Consider the following 19,728-nt stretch of genomic DNA (forward strand, 5'->3'; position numbering starts at 1 on the left):
AAATTTCAATTTTCACAAACACTTGCACTTACAGCAGCAATATTTTCTTGATTGCTTGCATTTATTTTGTGAATTGCTGTTTCAGCATCAGATAGAGAAAATTCTCTTTGAATGCTTTAACCAGATGATGAATTGTGCTTTTGTTGGTCAGTTATGCACACTATAATTATCACAATATGTAGCTAGCTGTAACCAATTCTGTATTTCAGTAATAAATTTGTATGATTTGTAAACTTTGTTGAAGCTTGTAGTTTTCCATGATGATTTGTTTATAAACTACTGAAAACAAATGATGCTTGAAAAATTAAAAAAAAAAAATCAATGTTGCCATCACAATCTGTCAATTTTTTGCACTCAGTTTGAAATATTCCTTATTTATTTTATCTTAATTTAACAGCACATCCATCAACTCTCCAAATGTATATAAATTTGCATTTTCTCCCATTATGTAACAGAAGATTAAACTATTTTTTAAATTGTCAACAGCAGTACAGAATTGCTTCCAAAATTATTTCTGTTTTATTATACAAATCCAGTTGTTGATTAGCCATTTTTGCAACTTGAGAAATAACAAATTCCTTAAATAATTTAATTTGCTTACAATTTCTTTATTATTTTTTTGGAATTTTTAAGATTTTTGTTATTATCTCTAAAATTTTAATGTTTTTCTGAGAAATTTTGGCCTGTTTTGTTTATTTCTGAAACTTGTATTATTTTTTGTTTCCTTAATTTACAACAATTTCTTCATTAATTTCTTAGTTAGAATTTTTAAGAATTTTTTAATTTGTTTATTAGCATTTGGATAATAAAATTAATTTATAGTAAACCTAAAAACTTATTTTCTACTCCAGCTTTTGTGATTAACCAAAATTTCATCATAAATAGGAGATAAAGTTCTAGGACTGGTTTATCTATTTTTCAGGATAAAAACATTCAAAACCACTAGTTTTGGCTCAAGTTCAAGTTCCAAGAATTTCATTGTGACTTCATTTTACCCTTAGAGCAGAAATCAGAATAAAATACTTTGCTATCTATGTCGTGAAAACAAAGCATTTTTAGACATATATTGGTTGGAAGTTGTATTGCTTTAAAAAATCCATTTCAAAGAATGTGCTTCATTATCAGTTACATCAGTTACACATTAAAAACTAAACAAAAATGGTGAAAATAAAAAGATTCTTTTATTAAATTTTTTCCCTATGTAATGATGCAAGAAGATCATGGATTATTTCATTGTTATGGATTTGGTTCTGTAACTTCATTATGTGAATGTACAAGCCAGTCAACATCAATAGACAATCTTTGTATTTTTATATTTATTTCTCTTGTAAATTTTAACGTAAATGTTGAAATTCATTCTTTGAAATAAATTTTAGCAATTTAGACCAATAGAATGGTCACAGCACCATTTTGGCCAGCCAAAATTATTTAGTGGTAAGTTTCCTGGCTTCTAGATATTTCATTTTGGGTTTGATTCCTGGCAAGGGTTTGGCATTTTCTCACTCATCAGCTCATCATCCTTGTTAATATACATGGTAAAGCATGCTGAGGTCTTAGAATATAAAAAAAAAGTCTAAATGCTCTTCATATGTGTATTAAAATTTTATAGCCTAGATTATAAGTTACTGAAGGTATTGTTGGTTGAATGATCAAAGTTATTTTAATGGAGTCTGTTGTCATAGTGTTATACCAAATCTGAAATATTTTATTTTTATACTTTCCCATTTATACGCTTTTCATGAAGGTGTAATATCTTTAGAAACATATTACTGTGAGTGTTGTAAATTTAATGTAATAAATAAAATATTAATCTGAAGTGTTGTTCAGCAAATTTTTTTTATTACAGTTTTTACATTTTGTTATTATCTAATGCATTGGTTGCTTGCAGCTAGGTTCTAAACGTTGATCACCCAAAGCAAAATGAAAGTGTTGTATTCCCTTCCTTATTATGTCCACTAGTAGTATTAAATCTTAGAAACTAATCACTTCATGAAAATTTCACTTTAATGTCTAATTTTTATTGCCTTGCATGAAGTAATAAGGTGTAGTTGCAAAGATATCATGTCCTTAAAGCTAAAAAAATGCAAAATATAAATGGTATTAATTCCAAATTTGGTAGATCTATTTAAAACATGATGAGGAATAATTCTTACAAATTTTAAATTATCTGACTATAAATTTCACAATCTATAATAAAGTAATGCCTATGAAACCTCAGTCCTCCAAAAAGGTTCTTTTTGGATTTACTTTTTGTAAAAACCAATCAATAAAAAGTTTTTTTTTTTAATGCAACCTATACATATAAAACTGAAAGGATAAATTTTGAAGTAAACTTTATAATAAACTGATTGTCCATTTCTGACCTGTTTATTCTTAACTCGAATGCACACAGTGGATTTAATTTCTTAGTTAAACAATTTTCTACCTGCTGAACTACTACATCCTTCAGAAAAAATAAATTTATAATCGACACGAATTAATGTTAATATGACTTCATTAATTAATGTTATTTATTTATTATTAATGTGAATTAATGTTTCAAAAACACACACATTTATTAGAGAGAGAGACATAGTTATTTCTCACTTCAATGTACATCTAATGTTTCCTACCTTGACATCATTTGGGATAAAATCAAACTGCAAAAGATTTAAGCAAATTTTTAAACATAAACAGATTTGCTAGTGATTATAATTTCTACAACTATGCACATTTAGCTTTTATTAGTGACTAGTGCTTTTGTGATGTATCCCAGTTGATATTACATCTATTATGAATGATTTCACCTGAAGACCGTCAACACGTTGTGGTAGATTTTAGAGCGAGGTTGGACTGTATGTTCATAGGTGATAAATTGAAACAATGCCTTGTTGCTTATTGAATTGTTATTACTTGTCATCTTGACATTGCGATAACATGTAACTGAATATTTAATACATAACTTTACACATATAATTAAACTTAATAACATATACTTATACTAATAAACTAAGCGTTTATCTGAAGATGTCCATCCGGACTGAAAGTGCATATGACCGTTCTGGGTCAGATTCGAGCACCGAATGAATAGAAGTTGGTATGTCATAATGTGACCACTCCTTGCGGTATTATGACGTAGGATATCGCATGATCAGATTACCTGATCAAGCCCTCGCTAGGTAGCAGCACCCGACTGCACAAGTGGAACAACAAATTAAAGAAAAATAATGTACCTCACCTAACCGTCTTTTCTTTTTCTAATTCATTTATATTCAAGAATCTGTACATGTGTGAAGTATTCAAAGATGGTTCAGGTGGATATTTTCACGTTCAAACCAATTTTGTGGATGGCAAGAATTTTCCTTAAAGAAGTCTAAATCGGTTCTCAGGTAACTGTTTATTTGAACTATTTGTACTATATATTTATCTGAGTGACACAAAGTTGTTGTTCAGTAGTCATTTAATTGTTGGTCTCATATTTGGTAAAAATAATTTTTTTTTGTGATCTCACCACATAAACTTTTCCGTGAGAGGTGGGAATGAAATTTTTTAGCATATGAAAAATACCATGCCTGACTGGGATTTGAACCCGGAACCTTTGGATGAAAGATACCACTCTGCCACAGAGATCAGCGAAGTGTAACTGTAAGAGGAATGATGTCTTCTCCTTGGAGGGAGTTTTGAAGCCATTTTCCACGTGGTAGGTAATCCAAGACACTGGTTGTATCATTTCATAGTTCTTCTGTGTGGAGATTATCCATTCTCATCCAGAAAACCCAATCTAGGGGTGAAAAACGTTTTACATAGCTGGGGGCGTCCAATTCCACTGTTTGCTGTGCAGTACAGTTCCCTTGTATGGTATCAAAAAAAAGGAAATGTTTTTGTATTTTAGTGGGGATAAATTAGATCATAGAATAAACATGTTATTCTGTGAATTAGTAGAATTCATAATTTAACATGCATATTGTTTCTAGTTTATATTGCACATAAAGAGGAAACTACCCAAATACATATTTTCCTTTTATAATTAAAGGTAAAGAATCACTTTATTTTTGTTACTATTATTGTACTTTTGATTGGGCATTTTATGATTTTCTTTTTGATTTTTTTACCAATACAGATATTTTTTACCAATTCTTAATTTTGTTAGTAGTATTTAAATGACAGTAACTATTATTTTTTATTTGTTCTTCATTATGCTTTGTTCTGTATTTCATTATAGTTAATATTTTTCTTACTTATTTTGTGTGTGTAGAAGAAATGTTTTGTTTGACAAAGTAGCCAAATGATTTGATTCTTTTTAAAGTGAATTTTGAATAAATGAAGATTTTGATATTCAATTTTTTATTTTGTTAGAATGCCTCTCATGTTTAGTTTAAATTAACATGTTATTAATATAACAATTATTGTATATTTAGGGATAATGGAGTTAAGGCTATTGAAAATTTAATGACCAGAAAAGGAAAATTTGATTACATCCTTCTGGAAACTACTGGACTTGCAGATCCAGGTAAATTGATACTTATTTATGTTTTAAATAGGAAATGTAATTTTTTTCTTTTGCTCTAGGAAAATCCAATTTAGTGTTAATTTTATAATTATTGGCAGTGAAACAATTATTATATTGTACCATCATTAAAATATTAATTTTATTTTTCTTACTTGTGATAAAAATTTTAGTTCTAAATTTAATTTCAATAATTAAATGGTCCCTATCCAAATACTGTGATAATAAGGTTCCTCTGAACAGATTCTGGATATCATTTGGTGACTCAGAGGGAGGTTGTAAAAGAAATGTCAATTAACCAATTATAATTATGTTTTCTACTCTAGTGAATCAGTTTATTTTTGTTTTCATTCCTTTGTTTTGCATTTTACATTACTATCACATCCTGTAGCTGGTGGTTTTGCAGTGTTGATATTATACTGCAGCAGTTAGTTTTGTCCAGTATACAGTTGATCTACCGGGTTGGTCTAGTGGTAAATGCATCTTCCCAAATCAGCTGATTTGGAAGTTGAGAGTTCTAGCGTTCAAGTCCTAGTAAATGTAGTTACTTTTATATGAATTTGAATACTAGATCATGGATACCGGTGTTCTTTGGTGATTGGATTCCAATTAACCACACATTTCAGGAATGGTCGAACTGAGACTGTACAAGACTACACTTCATTTACACTCATACATACCATCCTCATTCATCCTCTGAAGTAATACCTGGATGGTAATTCCTGGAGACTAAACAGGAAGAAAAGAAATATATAGTTGATCTGGCTCAAAACAGTACCATTATTTGAATATGGATGACATAAATTCAGCTGTAACATAGATATTAAAATTGGTTGTAGATTTTATTGAATTTGATCACGAGTTCTACACTATTACTGAATAGCTGTTTAGTGGTTGTGTTAGTAATTTACTAATTAGGTGAGCAAGATTAGTCAAGACTAGGTTGAGTGAAAAGAAATTACCATGTTTCTATTATTAACATTTTGTAACTTAAGACTTGAAATGATTTAAATTTTGAGATTGAAATGATATAAAATATTCTCTTATTGCTGGTTTTTCTACATCATGTTATAACATGTGATTCCCGAAGATTTAGAAAAAAATTAGGGTTTTGTGATGCTTTTTGCATTCTTATACTGCCATTAACATTTCTTTGAATGTATATTATTGCAGAGTATTAAAAGTTAAATGAGTATAGGTTATAAGTGTTTGTTTATTACCTAAAATTTTTCTCATTTTTTTATTTTTGTGCTGTTATATTATACAAATTACTTTTTAGTGTCTTCTGTTGAAACACTCCTGTTGATTTATTTGTAACAGATACACTGTAAAGGTATTCTTGGTTAAAGTTTAACAGTAGTGGCTGGTTCTGTTCTTCCTTCAAAAGCACATGTTACCCTTTGGTTCATAGTTAGAAAATATGTTCCTCCATTGTATTATGTTTAAAGTTAACATAGAGTAAGGATAGGTTAACTTAGAATAGTTAACCAATGCTATGCATAGGTTTAGAGCTGGAGGAAATGATTGTTCTTTATAATTCTATATACGTTAACAATTGGCACACTATAAATTTGTCTTCATGGTTTACTGTTTTGTTTTAAGTTGTAACAGTATTACCTATTTTAAAAGTGTTTCTTTTTTGTTTGAATTTCCTACTTTAAAGGATTATTTTACTTTTCGGAATTAGAGATAGTGGAGATGAGCAAAGTAAGGTATACACCTCAGAAAAACCATCTAATGATGATGATGATGATAACGGCAATTGATGTTTGATTATGATGATATTTTACTTTTATATTAATTGATACCTATAAATAAATGCTGTTCATTTAATTACTTCTTGTAATGAGAATAAGTGTGTGTCTTGTTTTAGGACCAATTGCAACAGTATTTTGGCTTGATGAGGAACTTGGAAGTGACATATACTTAGATGGTAATTATTACTTAGTATAACTAATATATATATATATATATATATATATATATATATATATATATATATATATATATATATATATATATATATATATATAGTAATATCTCTGTTAGTATCAGCGGTAAACATATGGTTATTCTATCTTGCTAGTTTGCTGAAATGGTATGTGGTCACCAATTATATCATAAATACTTAACCTTATGAGATTGAGAGTATGGGGATTAGTGAACCCAGACATCTGAGCTGGTTGCATACATTCTTCTTACCATACATGTTCAAATTTAATAATTCTTCTACAAACACTACATTACCCACCATACCATGTAAACACACATAACATTTCTTTTCTTTTTCTCTGTACAATCATACTAAATCTTCTCACAGCATGCTGATTCTAAAACATTTGGGACATTTCAGGAAGTAGCTGTGTATAATTTCTGGTCAGGTATATAAAAAACAGAAGCAAATTAAAAAAAGAATCAGGAAAGTAAGTGATATTAAGTGAAGTGGTAGGGATTGCTTTGATGGGAATTAGGAACCAAATAAAGGTGACTTTGGTCAGGGATAAATGGAGGCATAAGCTGAAGTTGATTAGACGTGTGCTGGGTTGTAGTGTATACAAAGAAGTGATTGTTCACCTATGATAGAAGAAATTGACTGTGATTTACAGCTGTGTATTGTAGTAGCATAATGACAGAAAAATGTGCAGTATAAAAAAAATTGATCATGGTAAAAAATTATGTAACTTAAGTTACAAACATTTTTCTGTCGCCTACAATTTTTTTTAATTCTAAGATCTAATTAGGTTCTCTAAAAATAATGCCATATAATATAATTTGGTTTCATTGTTATTTATTGATGTTAGGTTGTAGGAAGAATTAGAGGTTGACTTTACACAATATGCTTCTGAAGCTCTTTGTTTATCTTAATGAATCCAGTAGTAGGAAATAAAGACATGAGGCATGTCGTAAAGCAAAAACCCTTACCAATGGAGATTGTATTATGGCTAACCGGATTTCTATGGTACATGTGCATTGAAGAAGAAATAAGATTGAAGAGAAGGTGCTATTCTGGTGATGTGGAGGAGAAGGTGACATCTATGAAGATGAACAATTTTCATAGGGATTCAAACTCTTCAGTAAATTGAAGATGTATTAGTGTCCTCCCTTTCATCCAGAAGATTGGTATGATTCCTAGCAAATAACTTCTTGTTTTTTGCTGAAAAACAAAAAGGATAATATGAAATACATCTAAGAATAAGAAAGAAATTTTTAAAAATATATGTGTATAGAGTGTAGTAGTACTCTGTGGTAGTAAAACATGTGCAGAAGGAAAAACAGAAAGCATGAGAGTAGAGAGAGACCTTTGGATTTTAATATAACATTAGGATATTGAAAGTTTGGTTGGTTGATAAAATTCAAAATGATGTTAGCCTTAAGGTAAGTTGGAGAGAAGAAATTTGGGACAGAATCTTATAAAGAGATGAGTTAATGTTGAGGGACCACGAATTACACATCTAGATTTCCTTAATTTAGTGATAGGAGGGATGCATAAAAGATAAATCTGTAGAGGGAGACAAAAATTAGGATATATATAAAGCAGATAATTGGGAAAGTAGGATTTAATTTATTATTTTGAGATTTAAAGATCATAAAAAAAAACAGAAAGGAATAGCGAATATCATCAAACCAGTCAGCTGACTGATTACTTATAAAACTTTTGTCTTACTTTTAATTACTTTTACTTTTTTTGTTTTACTTACTTTTCTTACTTTTTTGTCTATATTACTTTTTAAGCTGCTTGTAATTCTAGCTGTTCTAATTAATTTTATTTGTATTGATTATAACATAAATACTTAACATAAATAATATACATTATAATACAGGATGTCCCATATAAAACGCAACCCAATCTTATATTGGTAGGTATTGAAATAATAAAAAGGCATGTGTAAATGTAAATGTAATTTTTATTATTACCATCCATTACCTTACATTTAGAGTAAATGTTGGAAGGGGCCGCCATCTTCTTGAATACAAGCTTCAATTCTTTTTACAGCGTTTCTTGCAACTTTTTTCAAAGTTTGTGGCTGGATATTTAATACAGCTTGTTCAATATTGACTTTCAATTGTTCAAGTGTTCGTGGTTTGTTGCTATAGGCTTTTTCTTTGAGGTAACCCCATAGAAAAAAAAACGCCGCAATCAAATCTGAAGATCTTGGTGGCCACAAGCCTCGACCGATAACACTATTACCAAAGAATTCCTCAACGAAATCAGAAGTTGAACCTGCGTAGTGCAATGTTGCACCGTCATGTTGTAGCCAGCAGTGTCTGTCTTCCTCTTCCAAGACTGCAATGAACTGAAATAAAATATCCTGATATCGTTCTGCATTAATGGTGTACTCAAAAAAAATAGGACCGATTATTTTCTTCCGCGATATCACGCACCACATGCTCAACTTCTGCGGGTGTAATTGTTTTTCGTGATAAACGTGGGGATTTTCAGCACTCCAAATTCTACTGTTTTGGCTGTTTACGTAGCCATCCAAATGAAACCGTCCTTCATCTGTGAAAAATAACGAATCCATAACATTAATTCCCTCACGCAGAAATCGACGGAACCATTGGCAATATTGTAACAGTTTTTCTTTGTCAGGCTCAAGAAGTTGATGAACCGTTTGAATGCGATAAGGTTGTAATTCTAATTGTTTGGTCTGCCGATGAACAGTTGATTTAGACAAATTAATTTCAGCAGACAAACGTCTGATCGATTTATTTGGCGAGGCGAGTAATCGGTCTTTGATTTCAGTGACTGTATCTGTATTCAACACTGACGCAGGTCTTTTGTGTTCCTTGTTATTAACAGAACCAGTCTCTCTAAATTTTGCAACTAACCTTAATACTGATGTTTTGTTAGGAGCTGGTTTATCTGGGTACTTATGGCGAACAAATTTTGCACTGCAACCACTGATTTCGTACTGAAGTATGACTCAACAATGAAAACACGTTCATCTAGCGAAAACACCATCTTGTCTCTTGCAGTACACTGAACGTTATGATTGCATTGTTGTTACTATCGGTAGTGTTCTACTGCGTCGCCGCAATGTTCAGATGTTGTACGAGTCCATTTCAGTAACTTGTATGGGAGTAAGCTTGACTTTTGAAATTTCATGGATGAGTGATTGATGGGTTGCGTTTTATATGGGACACCCTGTATAAGTAAATAAATAATTTAAACTATTATGTACTTTAAGTAATTCATTTATATTTAAGTCAAAACAATAGTAAATGGCTGTAAATTCAGTTATATTCAAAGAAAGTGGCCTTGACAATGTGGTATGTTAGCAAAGTAATGCAATTAGTGTAGAATTTGCAACATACATAACAATAATGATTTAAGTAATGCATTGAATGTATAACAATAGGAAAAGCTTTTGTAACATAATAGGAGTTATTGTGGTATCTGGAATCTTAATAGGGCTCCATATTTGTGAATAAGCTGCTTTAATGAGAACTTGGTTTTATCCTCAATGTATTTATATTTTTATTATGACTTTTTCATTAGAAATTTTGTTACATTTGTATTCTGAGTGTGGGCTTCTTTGACAACTTCCTTTATATAATAATTTTTTATTATTTCTTGTGTAAATTATTTTTATGTAACGTTTACTTTTATGTTAGTGTTGAGTTCATTTTTTTGTTTCCTTGTATGAAGTAAAGGAAGTATTGTGATTGCAAAACATTGCCGTTTTCATATTTCAACGGATATATCCATTTTGACTAGTTTCAGCATGACGTCTGTATGTAATTAACATCTATGAAGATGTTAATTACATACAGACATACAGACATGCATAACTCAAAAACGATTAGTCGTAGGATATTGAGATTTTGGATTTAGCACTGTTGTAACATCTAGTTGTGCATGTCCCTTGTTGATTGCAATCAAAAGTAAAATTACAATTTTAGTTAAAGAAATATTTGCATCTTAAAGGAAAGGCACATTGGTTCAAATCAGACTTCATCTCCTTTTGTTTTTATATTTATTTTTTTAACTTTTCCTTTTTTAATTTAAATGCATTAATTTAATAATTATTAACCCTTGATTGTAAAAAACTTTTGACGGTAAATAATAATTCAATGATAATAAAAAAAAGAAAAATATGATTAGAGAAATAAAATTTTATGTACTTTTAAAAATGTGTAAATGTAATTTAATAGAATTATGTATATAATATATTTGGTGAAATATCTGATTATTTAATATTAATTGAAAATTATAATTTAGAGTCATATTATTTTTGGATTTTTTTAGCAAATTCCTATAAAATTGTATATTTATTTTAAAAAAATAATTTTATTTATTTATTTGACAGTAAAATAAAATACATTTTTGAATTTATGAATACATTTAGTGATTGTTGAAAACTTTTTTCACTTGTGTTCAGTATGCACAAGATTTCAGGTCTGTTTTTCAGATTTCTGTCATATAAATAAAAGTTAATAACACTGATAAACATAATTTTTGTTTCTTAACAAGTGATACATGATTTTAATCTGTTACTGAAAACGAATATGAACTCAGAATCTTTCTATCACCTACCATTTTTGAAAAATTTTTAAATTTAAATTAAAGGATTTTTTCATTTTTCAATGTATAGTTAGCATTCTAAGCTCCTATATTGTATTTTGTTTGCTCATTTTTTATTGTTTAAGTTAACATAATTTGTAAGCTATAAATAAACAATACTAGACAAAAAATTAAATCATATAGTCATATTATGAAATCATATCTAATAAAAAAGAGTGAGCCTTCATGGACAAGATTAATCATGTCTGTGCAGGTCAAAATATGTAGATGAAAACACAGCTGTGTTGTTTGAATTAAGCACTAGATTTAGGAATGAATTAATTTTGTTCACTCTTATTGCTATCTTAAGTTTGTTAACAATGCAGTGTCATAATGCCTCGAAATTGTGTAAATGATGTGGGTGGATGCCTTTTGTTATGTATGTGTTGAGTTTACTGTAAAATCAAACAGAAAAAAACATTATACCTTTAATTAAAAAAGCATATCATTTGTACTTTCAGTGTAAAATTAGTGGTTAGGATAAGACGTGGCCTCGTTATATAGTATGTATTAATTGTTCTGTATATTTAAGAGGATGGCTGAAAGTTACACGGAAGGCTTTGCCATTTGGTGTACCTATGGTTTGGTGTGAACCAAAGAATCATGTAACCAATTGTTACTTTTGTTTAACAAGTATGTCTGGAGTTTCTAAAAAATCTAAACGTACTGTAAAATATCCTTCATTGCAATCTGCAGTAAGGCCTGTATCTCATAGTAAAATTATTCCAGTTCCTGAGGCACCTGAGAATGTATGTTTCAAAAGCAGCGATGAAGAATCAGGCAGTAAAGAAGACAACAATGATTCTGATTTTGAATTATCTTCCAATAGCCATATTTTATATCACAAGCGAATTAAATGACTTGCTTAGGGATTTAAATTTATCAAAAAATCAAGCTGAACTGTTAGGATCAAGACTGCAGGTCTGCAGGTTTGGAATTTATTTCAAAGAGGTACAAAAATTTTCAGCTTTCGAAGCCGACAAAAAGAACTTTCTCAGTACTTTTTTGATGAAAATAATATGGTTTATTGCACAAATATTGATGAGCTTATGTTGCACTTAGGACAAGTTCATAAATCTGAGGACTGGCGTCTTTTCATAGATTCGTCCAAGTATAGTTTAAAAGTGGTTTTACTACATGATGGTAACAAATATCCTTCGATACCAATCGCTTGCGGTATTAATTTGAAAGAGACATACGATGTGATGAAAGACGTTCTTGAAAAAATAAATTTTAAAAACCTTAGTTGGCACATAGGAGGTGATTTGAAAGTTATAGCTATTTTGTTAGGCATGTAGTTAGTCTATACTAAGTACACATGTTTTCTTTGTGAATGGGAAAGCCGAGCTAGGGATAAACATTATGTTACCAAAGAGTGAAAGAAACGAGACAACTTAACTCCAAATGGGAAAAATATTATTCATGACGCCGTAGTTGAACCAAAAAAAAATATTTTTACCCCCTCTGCATATCAAGCTAGGACTAATGAAAAATTTTGTAAAAGCAATTAAGAAGGATAGTTGTGGATTTTTGTAAAGCAGAAATTTCCGAATATGAGTGAAGGAAAGATTAAAGAAGGAATATTTGTTGGTCCTCAAATAAAAGAGTTGGTCAGAGATGATGTATTTAACTCAATGTTAAATAATGTAGAAAGTGCAGCTTGGGCTTCATTTAAAGATATTTGCAAAAGTTTTCTCAACAAACAAAAATCCGACAATTACCGCAATATTGTTAATCAACTTCATACAGAGCTATGGGATGTAATATGTCTTTGAAAATACATTTCCTCCACTCATATCTGGATTATTTCCTGGACAACCTTGGAGACGTAAATGACGAACACGGTGAAGTTTCTACCAAGACATTTGGTGATGGAAAGCTGCTATAAAGGAAAATGGAATTCTAACATGCTAGCCGATTACTGTAGGATATTAATTTGGGATGTGTCTAAGGCTATTGATAAAAGAAAAGCATCAGTGAAATCATTTTAACACAGGTGTGGCCATGCAAAATTTTAAATTTTACGGATTTTAACTATATTTTCCCTTAATTTTTTTTTAAGTGTAATTTATTTAAAACTAAGGGTAATAGAAAAATTGTATTTAAAGATGTGTAACGTACGCAAAAAAGCAATTCAAGAAATGATATCACACTTAGAGAAACATTAAACAAATTTTTTTTGTCAGTATAATAAATAATTAAGTATTCCATTTAGTGACTCGTGTACTGGTTGCAAATATTAATTTTGATCTTATGGTGTAGAATAATCAGTTTTTATTATTGGATTGTGTGGTAAACAATTTATTTAAAGAGAAATCAAGAAATTTTTCTCTAATCTAATTTCAGGTAAGGTTGTTGAATTAATAATTGTATAAATATTTTATGTTAATAAAAACTAATATTTTAGCAGTTGTATAACTGTCCTCTTTTTAAAGAATTGGAGGATCGTACCTCACTTGCAAATGAAATAAGTTTAAATGAAGTGCAGCAAAGATGTGTATATGTAATTTATTAGATGTACAAGGAAGTTATGTGGTGTCCACATCAGATTTTTTTTAAAATTAAGTTATAGCAGTAATTTAAAGTAGAGTTTGGTTGACCACGCATATAAAATAAAACAACTCTCACCTGCATTTCTGAAGAATTTAAAGATAATTGGTTATTGTACTTTATCAGTTCAATCTGTAGCAAAATGAGGTTTACATGAATAATGTAATCATTTGTCTACCTGTATCCCTATGACCAACAGAGATTAGTCAGATTAATTTAACTTTTTTCATGAAATATTTAGCCAATTTAGTCATTTTTTGTGTGGTCAAGTTTTTACTGATCAGTTTAATTAAGTTTATTTATCCTTTTTTTTGTGTTTTAGGTGTAATAACTGTTGTGGATGGAAAACATGGTTTTAAGGTAAGGAAAATTCTGTTCTGTGATGTATTTTTTTAATTTAGTTTTTATTGTTTTAATTATTAGGTGATTTTTGTTTTATTGTTCATTTTATATTTTTCTTATAAAATATATTTAGTTATTGTAAGATTGCTGTAAAACTTTATTATTAGTTTATGGGAATTTTATGTTTGTGTAAACGTTATTGGATAATTATTCTCCAGAATCACTAGTTTTTTAGTACGTCACTTTTTATGTAATGTTTTAATGACATTAAGCCATGGAGTTTTAATGAAATTGGAGTTTTGAAATTTGAAGTTTATTTGGTGCCATGAAGTTTGGAATTATATTGAAATTAAATTTTCATCAATGTTCCATTATGCTCTAATCTGTAGTTGTACGGTGATGAACTTTATATTGTTGCCTTTTTAGCTCTTGTCATTACTTCGATGTTGAATTAGCAGAAGTTGAACTTTATGGAGTCGATGTATTTTTGTTATTAATGGTTAGTTTTTTTTATTTACTTAATCTGTGTATTTCATACTTAATTTGTGATTTACTTAATCTGTGTTATTTGTAAATTGATTCATTTGTGAAAAGATTTCACGTAACTAGTTTGTGTATTAATTTTTCTTTATTTTATTTTAATTATTTTGTGAGTGTAAACTGATCAAATTTAATGAAGATTTTTAACATTAAAAAGTTTAGTACTACTGGTAAAATGATGATTATTTACCATCATTCAGAAGGATTCACCGATATACTTGTTTTATTCTGTTTTTATTAATTTTATATATATTAATTATTACATAATATTCAGATATAAATAGGAATTTTTTTACCAGAATTTAAACTCTTTTTTAAAGTCTGATCTTTTAACCTTTTAAGGATTGGTGTTCTAAGATAGCGACTGAATTACCCTTTCTGTAGTTGTTTTCAGATCTTACTGGTTTAGTTGTCATTGTATTAGCTCAACAGAATAATTTTTATATTTTCCTAAATTATACTCTATTGGTTACGTTTTATTTGCAATTGGTGGCATGAAATTATTTTTTCTAATGATTAAAGAGTTGGTTTGAGTAAGAAGTAATCCTTTGATAAAAAAAGAAGAGTAATCCTCTGAGAAGAAGAAAATTCCCAGTAGAAATTGCTTTCTGATTGATACTTAATGAATCACTAAGTTAAACCCTAAAGAATTCATTATGTATCGGGCGTAACAAGTATTTAATCATGGAGATTTATCATAGCTGGGTCAATCCATTTGAATTTTCTCAAAAACACATAAGCTGGTCGGTTGACCAATTAAAAAAAAAGAAGAAACTTACCCACTTGTTTCCTACGTGTTTAAGGCCCTATTTTTTAAAAATATTTTTTAAAAATCTTTTATTTAAGCAGTTTACCTGTGGCAGCCATTTTTGTTACAGTGCGCATGCGTATTTTTGTGATTGCAAGGGTGTATGGAAAAAATCATAACTAAAAAACTATTTGTCCTGGAAGGATGAAACAAAAAACAATTTAATCATATTTTCTCAAGGTAAAAGATTGGTCCACTGGTTTATTTTTTATATGTAGGTATATGTCAGTGGTTTTACCATAGATAATAGTAATAGTGTTATACTCCTCTAAATTTTTATGAATTTTTGAAAACTAATTTTTTTTTTTTAAATTCTTATTTTGGCTTCAAATAACTCTGATTGTGATGAAAATCTCAAATTTTCACAACTTGCAGTGTTTCTGTAGATGTTCACGGCATATAAAAAAGTTTCTTGTGTATTGTTCTAATAAAAAAATCACAACCTCTCAAAAATCATGAAGAACCTGTTAAAAACAATAGCATTTTGACTTGCTAAATAAGTGCTCCAAGGGGATTTCTTTTCTTTGCACTAACATTTCTTATATTTAAAGTTGAAGTTGACATTTCAATATTTTTAAAAAAGTTTTTTTTAAAAATTATTATTGATAGGTCGTAATTTAATGATAACTTAAGCAATACCTGTAATCTAATACAATTTTGATTCAAAAATGCTTGTAAAACTTACCCAAACTGAGATTTCAGTGTGTAGCTTACATCTCATTCAAGTGGTGTGAACTTTCTCAGGACTTTGCAGATCGGTCTCCACACTTTGTCTTGTAGAGACTTTTGAAATATATGTGTGGTCCAGCTGGGTGGAAAAAATGAACCTGCACATCATCATTTTTAAGGCTAATATCTACCACTTCTATCCAACACTGATTGTCATATACACAAGCAATAGAGTCTATTTCCTTAAGTAAAAGTGGTGCAATACTTGACACAGGATGGTCTTCATAGTCCTTGGAGTCTGAAGTAAAGTAACATCTTACAATCTCTTTTACAGAAACATGCTTGTGGTAGCTTCTAGTACCAACTTTTCTATAGCAGTCAAAATGGTTTTTTAGAGTTTCTGAAATCTTAGCTCTCATATGATTTAATAAAAAAATACTTGATGTTATTAGCTTGTAATAACAAAATGAATACGTTTCATCAGCATTTAGTATCTGATTGAAGCTTTTGCAGACTTACCTTTGCCACCTATCATTTTGTTGTTCCTCCCACACCATCATAGGTGTTTTTCCCATGGGATGATCCAAAGAAGTGCCATGGCTTCAAGGTTGAAGTCTTTTTTTTATGACTGCACAAATTAGTAAAACTCTTTATTGACTTGAAGTGCTGTCAGTAAAATAGATGAGTTTTTTAATGTTCTAATGTACTTCCTTGACGTGGTCTGTTAAAAGTTTGTGAAAGCAATAAAATATTGCTGTATTGTGCTTCAAGTGATCCCTTAAAGTAATTTGATACTAATTTACAATATTAGAATTAACAATAAATAAGAACAATTAATATTTAATTGAATTGAATGTAAAGTGGAGGATATGAAAACTGACACAAAATTACATCAATTTTCTGCCATAACTCTGGTATTTGTTAACTTATTTAAAAAAAATAAAATGTTATTTTGTTCAAAATAAAAGGCTTAATATTTTAGCAATAACATACATTTTGATAAAACTTATATATATGGAGATGTAACAGATTGAAAAATAAAAAATGGCCGCCATTTTGTCATTTGCGAAGGTGTTTGAGTCCTGATTTTTAGCTAATTTTAAAACTCTATTACAAAGATGCTTACAAAATATTAATGTGATTCCTCTATCCAAACTTGAGATATAAATTTTTATATAAAAATAACAAAATGGTGGACAGGGGGAGAACAAAGGAGAAATTGCCGTTTTTCCTAAGCATATTTTTTGTTTAGTTTTACAAGTAGAATCTAAAAAAGTATAGCCAGCCCACCATTTTAGAAACACCTGTATATACAGTGCGTATTACTTGAACTTCAGGTATTGATTCAGGACACTAAAATGAGCAAAAATTTCATGTCAATGCAAGTCCTATTTTGCTTTGTTTTCCTTCTGGATGCCATTTTGAGATTTTCAACAAAAAAATTATTTCTCAGGAACGGGTAAACGTATTTTAATTAAATTTGGCAGATCTAAGCCTGTCTTATTCTACAAAATAAAGAATTTTGAAAACGTCACCTTCAAAAATTTCAAAATGGTGGCCATTTTAATTTTTAGTTTTCAGTATCTTCGTATTTACTTGTTTGATCAAATTTTTACTTATAAAATTTATTAAGCATTTTATTTTAAACAAATGACACCTCATTTGTAAAAATCCATTGATAAACAAATTTACACGTGCACTAACATCTTTAGCCGTAGCCAAGAGAGTCAATGCATTTCCTTCAATTTCTTGTAAAATGTATCTTATTAGTTTACTAAGGTAAATAACTTTAACATTCTTTGTTATTCCCATGTCAAGCGATTGAATTAAACTTGTTATATTCGGTGGCAGAAACTCAGTTTGAATATTTTGTAAATCTACATTAGGATGGGCAGCATAGTTATCAACAAACAGGCAAATCTTTCTTGATTTTTTTCTGTAACTCGTCCCAAGCACTTGGCCAATCATAAAAATTTAGACTCGTCATCCAGGCTTTTTTATTAAAATAGTAGAACACAGGTAAACTCCATTCTAACCCGCTTAAATCATTGTGGTTTACCTGTTTTACCAATAAAAAGAAGTTTTAATTTGTCATTGCCAGACATATCCGTGCAACAAAAAGCACAGTAATTTGATCTATTGGTGTTTTAAGCCAGATAATGTGATGTGTTTGTAACAGAGAGACCCAACTGGCATAGCACAATAAAACAGGCCCGTTTCATCTGCGTTATAGATGTCATCGGTTGAATATTTCTTAATTATTTAAGGAAGTTAAGAACTTTTCCACGATTTGGCACTATCTGTATCAGCGTTTGCCTTTTCACCGTGAACGTTTTTCAATTTTATTTCACGTCTTCATTTCCAATGCGACAACCAACCATCTGTTGCCTTGAAATCTCAGTGTCCCAATTTTTCTGCAAGCTCTTCCGCTTTTTGTTTTAACATAGGCCCACTAACACTTACTCATCGTCTAGTGATGGTAGAAAACCATTCATTTAAAGCTTTCTCTATGAACAGGTCCTTTCCTTCACGTTTACTATTTAAGAGGTTCCTTCTCCATGTTTGTTAAACCATTCACTATGAAGAGTTTCTTCTTGTAAAATTCAAGCTATTGTAGTTTTTGATGCTCCTGTAAGTTTACGCTAACCAGTGTTTGGTGGATAACCTTTTATTTTGTCTAACAAAGCAATTCTTTCTGTCAATGTCATGTCTTTATGCGGTATGACTACGAATTGGATAAATTATGAACACCGACTTTTTAAATAAACCAACACTTCAAAGTAAAAAGATAAGTGATTAAAAAAATTAAATGATTAACGAAAGTAAAAAGATAAGAATTATTAAAAATAATTATGGAAAAACGATAACTACAGCACCATACCCAACACCATGAACAACAGAGTCGCAATCAGTTGCTTCATCATAACTGCATGATGTCATCTGTGTCACTACGCGCTACTTACTGTGCAGACCAGTGATAGAAGGAAGTTACATCCCTCAATACAACATTCAAGCGATTTAAATCACTAATAAAATTGTGATATTTTATATGTAAAAAAAAGAAACGAATGAACTAATGGGCCTTATAAGTGGCAATTTGGACTGTTAAATCGGCGTAATTTTACATGAATTGTAACAATATGTTTCTGTTTTAACAAAAATGCCCCAATTAAACAGCTGCTCCGAATAACCGTGGCCTATTAACCGGAATCCACTGTATATGTGTATATATATATATATATATATATATATATATTTTACAAGTAATTAACCAGATAGTTTTGTTGAAAGTTGTTTGGTAAGATTTTTCTAGCTATTGGAAGATTTTAGTTTTCTGTAAAGAATAATTTGTTTAAAAAATGTGGATATTAAAAATTGTTTAACTTTAGTTATTTAAATAAACAATAATTAAATAAGTTATTTAAAAAAAATATTTGCTTCGTGTTTAAGTATTTTTCACATGTGATTTGATATCTGTTTTTATATGTGAACATTAAAACTGCTATTATAATTGTGTAAATCAAGATAAATTAGCAATTATGGATTTTTCTTTAACATTCTAATTGCTCTTGGTAATTAGAATTATTATTATTGTGATTGTAATATTTATTTTATATATTCGAAAGAATTTATTTGTTGATTTTACTTCTAATTCTCTAATCAAGAATAAGTAGAATCTCCATTTAAAAAACATGAAGTTATGGTTTGGTGTTTTAAATATATGATGTCTATCAAACCTCTTTTTCTGGTGTTTGGTATTAAACGATT

General features: G+C 29.5%; 1 protein-coding gene across 1 annotated transcript in view; it reads left to right on the top strand.

Moving 5' to 3' along the window:
* Positions 1-19,728, top strand: part of LOC142321684 (zinc-regulated GTPase metalloprotein activator 1-like) — a 443,413-nt gene that overhangs the window by 3,145 nt on the left and 420,540 nt on the right. Inside the window, exons 3-5 of the mRNA XM_075359968.1 lie at positions 4,398-4,489; positions 6,360-6,419; positions 13,924-13,961. Coding sequence (XP_075216083.1) covers positions 4,398-4,489; positions 6,360-6,419; positions 13,924-13,961 — 190 coding nt within the window. The remainder of the gene's footprint in view (positions 1-4,397; positions 4,490-6,359; positions 6,420-13,923; positions 13,962-19,728) is intronic.

The sequence above is a fragment of the Lycorma delicatula genome, chromosome 3, assembly GCF_047948215.1.
Source record: "Lycorma delicatula isolate Av1 chromosome 3, ASM4794821v1, whole genome shotgun sequence".
Classification (NCBI taxonomy): Eukaryota; Metazoa; Arthropoda; class Insecta; order Hemiptera; family Fulgoridae; genus Lycorma; species Lycorma delicatula.